Here is an 11,450-nt window from a genome sequence, read left to right as displayed (position 1 = left end):
GGGAATGATGCCAGCCAATCAGAATGGCTGTGCTTCATTTGCCTTTAAGATGATTTCACTAAATCCAAGATGGCTGGTGTCACATGGTATCACACAGCGTCCACACTCTGATTGGCTGAAATACCATGTAACGCCGGCTTTGTGACGTCATCTTAAAGGCAAATGAAGCACAGCCATTCTGATTGGCTGGCATCATTCACTTAAAGTGACGTCATGTAACAAAAAAAAAAAATTATAGTCAGAACATGGTTTTAACAGCCAATCAGGTGACTGTTAACCATTTTGAGGCTAAATGTGACATTACAAGCCGTATTTAAGGCCGTGACGCCTCATTTGAGCCGAAGAAGACGACGAGACAACAACGGTTGGGATTCACCATGGGGTTTTTTGGACTGACAGATGAAGATAGAAGATAAAGAAGATCAAGACATGGTGACAGAAGAAGATAGAAGAAGGTGATTAAAGAAAGAAAAAAGAAGATTTGGGTACCTGATCCGGATCTTCATGGCGATGGCATCGGATGCTGTTTGAGGCCTTCAAGGTACGTGAGCTTCCTGTTACCCCGGGAGTCGGAGGGGCACCGCTTCTAATGGTAAGTACTATATTGAATGTTTGTAAATGTCTATTATTACAGGTTTCTTCATTGGATGTGTTTTTTTTATTTTTGGGGGAGGCACATTGACTGATAATATATTAATCTGTACCACTTTAAGGTACAGATGATTACATTATTATGACAATATTTGGGGGGCATTTGTGGCTTGGTATTGCTGTTGGTTGTTTTAATTTCAATTTCTTATGTGGATGTGATTGTTTATTTTTTTCCTGCTTAATGCTAATAAAATGTTTGCGATTGGTGTTCGTTTGTAGTTAATGTTGTGTTATATTAGCTAATGCATTTTATGGTTATTTCAGATATTGTTTGAATTTATTTCTTTGTCTTTTAATGTTTACATTCATTAATGTTGTAGTAATTCATTGGTTTGATTGGTTAATGCTACTATTCATTTTGAGTTGGTTTAGGAATTAATTGGTTTCATTGGTTAATGGTTTAATTAATTCATTGTTCATGTTGTTTATTGCTTGTATTCATTGGCTTAGCTGGCTACTGTTTTTATTTACTTTATTTAGGTATGCTAATGCAGTGTTTAATAATGGGCAAATAATCTTTTATCCATATCTGGATAATAGTTATTTTGCACATTACTGTACTGTATGGGTTTGGGCGGAGAGTCGTGTATTGATGTTTGTTAAATCTTTTTTTAATATACATGTGTTTCATAGTGTAGATGCGCAGGTGGTCTCCGGAGCTGACCCGCGTTGGTTTTATGTCCGGTGACCCCCTGCTTCCTGAGATACAGGCACCTTTATGGGGTGCCGGTATCCCCTGCAGTTTCAAGCTTCCACGTCACGTGACCGGGACATTTAAATGCTGCAGGGGATACCGGCACCCCATAACGGGGCCTGTATCTCCTGAAGTAGGGGGTCCTCGGACCTGAAACCAATGCGGTTCAGCTCCGGAGACCCCCTGCTCATGTACACTATTATTAAAATGATTTTAATTAGTGTACAATCGCTTGTGTAACAGCCTTGCATGGAGATGGCAAATCACCATGCAAATGTTACATGCAGCTTTTTTTTCTATCAGCTAGCATATGGGAAGTTTAAGAATGCTAGCAGGGGGGAAAAAAGCAACACGTACGCTGTGGGTGTTTTGAGCACATACGTTAAAAAATGGGCTCAAGGCCTTAGTGAAACGCGTCCCCGGCCTCACTTTTTAACGGACATGCTATTTTTTAACATTAGAACACAAACCCATTGAGCTTAGTGCATAGCCCCCATACAATACAATGAGGCTGGAGCTTTTCAGGCTTTTCATTCTCTCCCTTCATTTACATTTCACAAAACAATCTAACAGCTGTTTAGATTACAGATATTCAAAGACATACTAACATATGTTTTAGAAATATAAACTATATTTTAAACATGATGGAAGTTATACGATATATAGCAAGCTGTGCAAAAAAATTCTGTATAATAAGGCAGAACTATGCTTATAGGAGATCATGTTAATATGGATATTAAGTTAAAGGTGACACTGTATGCATATATGTGTGTTTATTTCCCAGAATCCATAGCTGCAGTGGAAACATGGTATAACACAAGATAATGGTGATATGCCAGGTTACAGACAATATACTATATACAATATTTCCTCTACAGAGGAGAGTAGAAAGATATGCAGATTGATACATTGAATCAAACACTGAATGTTTTCAATTTAGAGAGATACCTTCCCCCTGAGATTATTATTGTAGATTGGTTGCAACATATATCACTGTTACACTAGTTTGTAAGAGTAGCTAATGATAGCAATTGTATAGGAGATAGTTACTTAGTAGGATTGATTAATGGAGATTGTGACACATTTGAGCACTAAGTAGTTATTTGCATAGAAAATGATCACACTAGTGTTATTAACTTGGTCGCTTGAGCACCTGTTTAGGTAAAAGTAATCACCATATTGGTTTAGGCACATAATAATAATAATAATAATAATAATAATAATAATAATAATAATAATAATAATAATAATAATAATAATAATAATAATAATGTTATTGTTGTTATTGTTGTTATTATTATTATTATTATTATTATTATTATTATTATTATTATTATTATATGTTAGATTTCATTCACTGAGGTTGTCACAAACAACGTATTAATTTTATTTTACTTATTTCTGTGGGGAAAAAAATTATGGTCTCCAAAAAATTAGAGTATTGAATGTATTGATTCCAATACATATGTAATGCATTTTATCTATAAATAATAAAAGAACAAAACAGCATTGGATACGTTATAGATAATATATTTATTAGAGGAGGTGAACTATTGGAAAAAAACAACTGTTTTTCTCTTCACCACTTAAAGTAAAGATTGGTAGGTTCATGTGTAATGTTTGTTCATTGTAATAGTGTGACAAGTATTAAAAGTGAAGGCTTATTAAGAATGGGATATTGAGTGCAGCTTTGGGGAAAATATCTCTTCAATTTGTAGTTACAAATAACTAACTGACTTATTCAGGATACATAAGAAATCTATAGTTTAAAAAAGAATGAACAGTATGAGAAGATACATTAATTAATTAAAAAAAAACATATTGAAACAATGGAAATATATCCTTATCCAGATCTGCCTAAATGGTGAAATAGTTTGACAAGCATTGGAAAAAAGATGCAAAAACACAGCAACAATTAATGCATAATTAAATAGTCATCTTAAATGCTAATATTGTATCTGAAAAATAAAAAACAAGTCTTGATATAGTTCAGCTTCTGTTTAAATGTATTAGATAGTGTGTATTTACATTGGTAATTTTAATATTTCATATGCAGTGATATAGTTCAATAAATAAGGAATGAGGATACGTTTAATAGATATCTTTAAATACAGGCCCCTGTTCAGTCTAGTTATATTACTCTAACATCAGATGTTCATCTTTATTTAGAAAATACACAATACATTATGGAATATTTAATTTGTGCTTAAACTATAACACATTGTGTATACACATATACAGACTTGGTATTTTAATTAAAAGCAAACTACTGTGAATGGAGCATTAGAGGGAAGCCAAAGAGCCCGGTTAGGAGCTGATCAGATCACACAGAGCAGTGACAGCGAGAAGACATTTAGGGAAGCCCCATTTATAGCGCAGCACTGCCACCGTGTGGTGCTCTGGGAACTGCAGGCATTAAGGAAACGAGCCGCGCGGTTCCGCTTCTTTGTGTCTCTGTGTTCGGGTTTATAATAATAACACAATGTGAACATTAGAAGAAGATGAACCAAGAAAGTCCCATTGAAGCAATGATCTGGGAAAGAAAACCCCTCATACTACATTTCACCGATTAAAGATCATTTGAATACTTGGTATAAGTACATGTTCCATGTCAGAGAGCTCTGTGCTGTATCTGTGCAAACACTAATGTTATCACGTTAAATCTTTTTAATTGTCCCACTTACAAGCACTAAATAAATAATAACTTTATTAGGACGATATCGGTCTGAGGCGGGATTTTTGAACATCGCAACGGCTTTTACAGAACCAATCAGAGCGAAGGGCGGGACCAAAGCAGCCAATCACAGCGATCTGCAGTCCATAAATACGCAGCTGCCGCGTTTTTTAGACCTAAATGCCAAACACCGGTGCTGGAACTCAAGGACAGCAAACTCCAGAGGACAAGCTCTTCTTGCTTACTCAAAGGAGAGTGACTTTGTAGTGGCTGGCCCTACAGAACCCACCCACTACCCAGGCACTGCAAGCCACACACCGGATGTCCTGGACATTGTCTTACTGAAAAACGTGAAACATTCTGTCCAGTTGGAAACCCTGGCGGAACTGACCTCAGACCACAACCCAGTTACCATTACTGTTGGCGACGAGATGGAAACCCACCAGCAAACACCCAGGTACAACTTCACCAGGGCGAACTGGAGCCTGTACAAAGAAGAGTTGAGCAACATCACAAACCCCCGCCCCTTGGACACCAACGAAGACATTGATGATGCTGTTAACACCTTTACTACCGCAGTCCAACATGCAATAGAGCACAGCGTCCCGAAACAGATGCCCAAACGCTGCTCCATCTACGACCTACCGAGCGGGATCAAGCAAGCGATTGCTGAGAAAAACAGGGCCCGACGCCAGTGGCAGAAGTTCCGCACACCTGACCTTCTGGTAAAGTACAACTCACTTGCCAGACTACTGCGACAGCAAATCAGCCAACACCGGGGGGAGAGGTGGGAGGCCGCAGCAGCCAAGCTGAAGGAATCCGACAACTCTGTTTGGAGAATGACCCGACGCCTGACCGGGAAGAAGGAGCCTAATCCACCGATCCAGGGCCAGACCCACCTGGCATGTAGCAACAAGGACAAGGCAGAGGTTCTCGCTGACACACTGGAGACAACTTTTAGGCCTAACCAAGCCAGCAAAATAGCACGGGAAGTTGAGCAAGGAGTTAACAGGCATCTTACCGAGCACCTACCAGAGACCGAAGCGGAAACCCTTGAAGGATGCACCAGGACTGAGATAACGCAACTTGCAGAAAAGCTGGCAAATGGCAAAGCACCAGGAAGTGACGGAATTACCAACCTGGCCATCAAGAAGCTTCCGCCGGCAGCCATGGAATGCCTCACAGAAATCTTCAATGCATGCATGCGGCTCCAGCACTTTCCTCAATCCTGGAAGGAAGCCAAGGTCATTGTATTTCCAAAGCCTGGAAAACCACGGAGGGATCCTGCAAACTACCGTCCGATAAGCCTGCTCTCTGGACTGTCGAAACTCCTGGAGAAAGTTATTCTTACGCGCCTCCGCCACTTTGCCTCTGGTAAAAACATTCTACTAAAGGAGCAATTTGGATTCCGGAAGGACCACTCAACCAACCATCAGCTGCTGCGAGTCATTGACATAATAAGCCATGGATTCAACATCCACAAATCAACTGGAGTTGTCTTCTTGGACGTGGCCAAAGCGTTTGACAGAGTTTGGCATGAAGGACTACTGCACAAAATGATCAACCTGAAATTCCCAAACTACCTGATTAAGCTGACTGCAAGCTACTTGCGGGAGCGCACATTCCACGTGGCTGTGCGGGAAGAGCTCTCAACAACACGCCCCATCCGCGCTGGCGTGCCACAGGGATCAGTCCTGGGACCTTTCCTTTTCAACCTCTTCATGAATGACATCCCCACAGACCTCCACAAGACTCAACTGGCACTCTACGCAGACGATGTGGCAGTCATCTCCCAGTCCTTCAGAGAGAAAGAAGTAGCTAAGAACATCCAGAAAGCACTAGACATGCTATCAACATGGTACAGCGACTGGCAAGTAGGACTGAACTCCAGCAAGACTACAGCTACACTGTTTACCAAAAAGAGGATCAAGGCACACCCGCCAATCACCCTCAACGGAGAGGCTGTCAAATGGGAGCCAAACAGCTCTTACCTAGGTGTAATCCTAGATAGCAAACTAAGCTGGAGAAACCACATTGAGAAGATTCAACAGAAGGCAACAACCAAGCTGGCAGCACTGTACCCTCTGCTGAAGACAAGGACCATGCCCATCAAGAGCAAAGTCAATGTGATCAAGGCGATCATTAGACCCACAATGACATACGCCTCCCCGGTGTGGAGTGGTTGCCACCAACATCAAAGATCATCTCTCCAAAAATTACAGAACAAGGCGCTGCGGATTGCGTCCAACGCTCCACTTCCTACAAGAATAGCAGACCTTCATAGGGAACTGGGTATCGAGATGTTAGATGAACATCTAAAGAAGCTCAACAAGAAATTCTACAAGGAACTGGACCAGAACTCAAACCCGCTGATCAAGAAGCTTGCTGCGATCTCTGCAAACCCATTTGACCGCTACCCAAGACCCATCACAGCGCTGAACCTGTGAAACCAACTCAACTGTGGCAAGTAACACAGATCAAGAAGCTTCCTAAAGAGTGCGACAATACACTCAACAAGAGAACTTGGAGTAATGAGGCTCAAGCCTCGGTATCCAATATCACCACTGACAGATTTAATCTGTCAGTCAGAACAGAACGGTCAGTTTTTTTCTTTATTAGTTCCTGACCGGAGACGCGCACTGACACAGCAGCACAGGATGGCCCGGACCAAGCAGACCGCCCGGAAATCCACCGGAGGGAAGGCTCCCCGTAAGCAGCTAGCGACCAAGGCTGCCAGAAAGAGCGCTCCGGCCACCGGTGGAGTGAAGAAGCCTCACCGCTACCGGCCCGGTACTGTGGCTCTCAGGGAGATCCGCCGCTACCAGAAGTCCACCGAGCTGCTCATCCGCAAGCTGCCCTTCCAGCGCCTGGTCCGGGAGATCGCCCAGGACTTCAAGACTGACCTGCGCTTCCAGAGCTCGGCTGTCATGGCTCTGCAGGAGGCCAGCGAGGCTTATCTGGTGGGGCTCTTCGAGGACACCAACCTGTGCGCTATCCACGCCAAGAGGGTCACCATCATGCCCAAGGACATCCAGCTGGCCCGCAGGATCAGAGGGGAGAGAGCTTAGGCCGGCTGCACCCTGACTTCGTTTACACCCCAAAAACAAAGGCTCTTTTAAGAGCCACCACATTTTCAATGAAATTGCCTGATCAATATTAACACACGGATACTGATCTCAATATAGAGAATTAAAGAAGTGTGTTATCCTTGTATCAACATATGTACTTGATGTGTGACAATATAGATAAACGCACCTTCAATATTTGTGTATTCTTTGTCGTGATATATAGACTTGCATGCATAGTCACCATTTCATACTGTATATGGGTGCACGCAAAGACAAACCTGTAAATGTCCCCCCTCCCATGTGCCACTGGTGATCAAACTGAAGTGTTATGGAATAGCGTGTGCTTGATGCTTTCAATGTGATGTAAACACATTTATTTTATAACATGGTGATAAATACGTTTTTCTGATGTCAACTACACTATTTTAATTTTGATTTTCTATAAACCGTGTATGTGAACATTGTTTTTGTAGACACAAACAAAACCATAATGTCACCTAATATGTCAGTTTGTCTGAGAAACATTTATTCGTGCAATAGGTTAGGGACTACAAACTTACACATGCACCTTACAGTGCTCGCAGTATCAATTCATATACACTTATGCTCTGGCAGTGCAACACAAACCCCTGCATGGGATAAGTTGGAGAAACATTCCCATTTACACATTATGTGCACAGCTCTCTATGTGGGGTTGTGGTGGCTCTTAAAAGAGCCTTTGTGTTTGTAAGAGGCTGAAGTTCTCGGTCTCACTTCTTAGGAGCTGCCGCCCTCTTGGGCTTTGCTGCTTTGGGCTTTGCTGCCTTGGCCTTAGCTGGACTCTTAGCAGTTTTTGGCTTCGCAGCCTTTTTAGCCGCCGGGCTCTTCACAGCCTTCCTGGGCTTGGCAGCTTTAGACTTCTTCGGGCTTTTTGCTGGCTTCTTGGCGGCCGCCGGTTTCTTGACCTTTTTGGGGCTTTTCTTCACTCCCGCCGGAGCCTTTTTGGGGGACTTGGCGGGTTTCTTTGCCACTGGCTTCTTGGGTTTCACCACATCCTTTTTCTTGGCCGCCTTCTCCTTGCTCTCCAGCTGCTTCTTATTCAGCTTGAACGATCCGGAGGCTCCGCTCCCTTTCAGCTGGATCAGGGTTTCCTTGCTCACCAAGCCCTTGAGAGCCAGCTTCAGGCGGCTGTTATTCTTCTCCACATCGTAGCCTCCTGCAGCCAGAGCCTTCTTCAGAGCGGACAGGGAGACCCCGCTGCGCTCCTTAGAGGCGGACACAGCTCTCACTATCAGATCGGACACGCTGGGACCGGACTTTGCTGGGCGGCTTTTCGAGGCTCCGGCCGCTTTCTTCGGCTGCTTCTTCTTGGCGGCGCTTTCAGCTGGAGGAGGAGGAGCAGGAGCGGTCTCGGCCATTGCAGCTGCAGGTAAAATCCCCCAACACACTGACAGAAAGTTATACTGGGGGCGGGGACCTGCCGGGACTTATATAGAGAGCCTGCTGCTCTGTGATTGGTTAGTTATCGGAGTGAGCTTCTTTCTCATTGGGTATAATCACTAAGCCCCGCCCCTGACTCTCATCCTCCCGGATCACAAACACTGCTCTGACTTTGTGTTTCTGAGGCTGCAAGAAAAGGGCATTTTATCCCCTAATTATTACTCACATCCCCCCTTCTTGCATGCAATTTATAAGGGATTATATTCTCTTCACTGCTGTATCATTTTTCTGCTGGGAAAGTACAAACACAATTAGGAATAATGGGTGAAAGTTCGGCTCTGTAGCCCGGGATTTGCCAGATTTCATTCATATCTGTCTATTTCTGTCACTTTTACTTTGCTCAGACTAAATGTGCAACCTCCATCCTCATACAGTGACACTAAGAACATATTATTCTACAGTATCAGTTTAAAATAATGTGCATATAAATATATAAACATGGTCTGGGGATTCACTATATATGTACAAGTAGCACAATAATTCCTGTGCAGTGTACATTGCTATTTCATGTTGTTCCATTTCCCCGGTACTAAGCTCTGTATTATTCCATTGTCAGTTATGAATATTGGTTATTAAATGGGAGATTCGAAAAGATTTGTATTCCATCTGTTCTGCAAACGAATAGTTTATAATGATATGTATGTAACATTATGTTTTCTAAAAACAATCATAGTAACATACACATCATGTGAATGACAGTAAATATATTTTAATAATGTAATAATCAAACAACTATTTTGTTTAAGCTTTATAATACAATTGGGAAGTGTTAAAAATATGTTTATTTGTGGGTTACAAAAAAATGTGTATGTGATATTAATGGAAGATTAGGTTATTAGTCACCCTGTGTGTTACATAACTATGTAATGTCACTATTAGCACTATGTATAGGAACTGACATGTTTTGTGACCATTGTCACCAGAGACCAGAACTTTTAACATCTTTACATCAGGATCACTATCACCAGAAAATAATAATAATAATAATAAAAATAATAGTACGTTCTTGTATAGCGCTGCTAGTTTTATGTAGCACTTTACAGGGACATTTTGCAGACACAGTCCTTGCCCCGTGGAGCTTACAATCTATTTTGTTGGAGCCAGAGACACAGGGAGATAAAATGACTTGCCCAAGGTCACAAGTAGTTGACACTAGGAGTTGAACCAGGCTTCAAACTCACTCTCAATGCCAGTGTTTTACTCAGTGTTTACTCACTGAGCCACTCCTTCTCCCGAATGACACACTAGTTGAATAAACAAAAGTTTATTCTGGCAAGCCAGAAAACACACAACATACATGTGACGGTCGGGGTAGCCAGCCTCACATAATAAGGTAAAGCCTGGCGTCTCTCAGCTGTGTCTCCGTAAAACTCCCACTTGCTCCGCTGACCGGGCTTCTCTGGCGCTTCTCAGCTGAGATCAGTGCTTGTTTATGCTCTTTAACACAAAGCACTTTTTAAAAGCCTGCCAGCGCGTCTCCGATCGCCTCCATAGGTTGTCTGGTTCCCTACACCGGCCTCACTCCTTACATAGCCCCTGCTGGATATCCTTAACATGGAGCAGGGGCCCTTGACCAATCACAACATGTATTGTGACGTTGCCGCCAAACACAGGATGAGCGCTCGCCCTGCTGCACAAATGGGGGAAGGGGATCAGCTTAAGTGCTCAAGAGCAACCCTGCAATAGGTCCCCCCGGTCAGCCCCAAATATCCCGCTGGGAAGGCGCCACCAGGTCTGCGGGAAACCATTGGCTCTAGCCCAGTGAAAGCCGGACCCCGGACCTTATTTCTAGCCCTTTCCTGCTCACCATTTTTTTTCACCATGAGCCTTAATGGTCCCCAGGCCTGAGCCTGGGGTGGGCATGCTTTCCCCCGATGGGGAACAATGACAGCCCTTGTGCTCTCTTCTCCTCCCAGCACAAGACTGACTAAATGTGATACTGTGAGGATTCGCTGTTCTGCTGCTCCTGCCCCTTTAACCCTCACTTGCCTATTGGACTACCATAACACTCAAGAGTGGCAAACTGGGGTGGAACTTACGCACGGTGCTCGGGTTCTGTGCAGTCCACTTCGGTCTCTGGGCATGGAGCGCGTTCTTGCTCCTCCTGTCTTGATGCGCAGCGCGCATGCATGGTACACGGTCTTCCCTGTGGTCTGCGGTCTCCGCCCCTCTGACCCGCCCCCGTCCTGGCATCACCCCTATGCAGCGCGGTTACGCCCCTCACTCCGCCTCTACCTCAGCGGGTCCTGCCTCTGGTACCCGGCCCTGTCCTGATATCACTGTAATGCGGCGCTGTTGCGCCCCTCCTCTATCTCCATGGTTCTCGCCTCTGGTTTCCGCCCTCATGGCGGTGCGGGTGTCGTGGCACACAATGACAGCGCGTGACCAGGTCACCTACGGGTTTTGCGGGGGGCATGCACAAATTCTGACGCGGTAGCTATTGGCTGTGTAATAGGACACACCTGCATGATCCAGCAGCCTATCCTGTCCGCACGTCTGCTTCCTGTTTGCCTCCCATTGGTGGGAGGTCCTATAAATATGCTCTCAGAGCTCCCAGTCATTGCCGAGCATAACCTCTGTTTGTGTGACGCTGCACTCATCACCTAGTTCCTGTCTGCCTGAACCCTGCTGCCTGACCCTGCATGGATACTACTCTGTGATGCTCTCCTGCACTGACCTTGGCTTTGGCAACGACTACTCTGTGATACTCTCCTGCACTGACCCTGGATTTGTAACCACGGCGACGCCACTCTCTCCTGCACTGACCCTTGCTTGGCTCCACGACTACTCTACGCTCTACAACCCTGACCCTGGCTACGTACCCCAACAATCCGCTGCTCTATACTCCAAGATTCACAAGTACCTCACTTACCCTGTCTTCTGT

General features: G+C 44.1%; 2 protein-coding genes across 2 annotated transcripts; one reads left to right on the top strand and one right to left on the bottom strand.

The window, feature by feature from the left end:
• The first annotated feature begins 6,676 nt into the window (after positions 1-6,676).
• LOC142473437 (histone H3) lies at positions 6,677-7,229 on the top strand. The gene has a single exon (XM_075580679.1). The coding sequence runs from the start codon at positions 6,677-6,679 to the stop codon at positions 7,085-7,087; it is 411 nt and encodes a 136-aa protein (XP_075436794.1). The 3' UTR covers positions 7,088-7,229.
• Positions 7,230-7,812: 583 nt separating this feature from the next.
• Positions 7,813-8,540, bottom strand: LOC142473436 (histone H1-like). Its single transcript, XM_075580678.1, has one exon. It carries the CDS (start codon positions 8,482-8,484, stop codon positions 7,837-7,839), a length of 648 nt encoding a protein of 215 aa, XP_075436793.1. The 5' UTR covers positions 8,485-8,540; the 3' UTR covers positions 7,813-7,836.
• Positions 8,541-11,450: the final 2,910 nt, after the last annotated feature.

This window comes from Ascaphus truei (assembly GCF_040206685.1).
Source record: "Ascaphus truei isolate aAscTru1 chromosome 12 unlocalized genomic scaffold, aAscTru1.hap1 SUPER_12_unloc_1, whole genome shotgun sequence".
Taxonomy (NCBI): domain Eukaryota; kingdom Metazoa; phylum Chordata; class Amphibia; order Anura; family Ascaphidae; genus Ascaphus; species Ascaphus truei.
The sequence above is the reverse complement of the archived record's forward strand: the minus strand, read 5'-3'. Positions and strand labels throughout refer to the sequence as shown.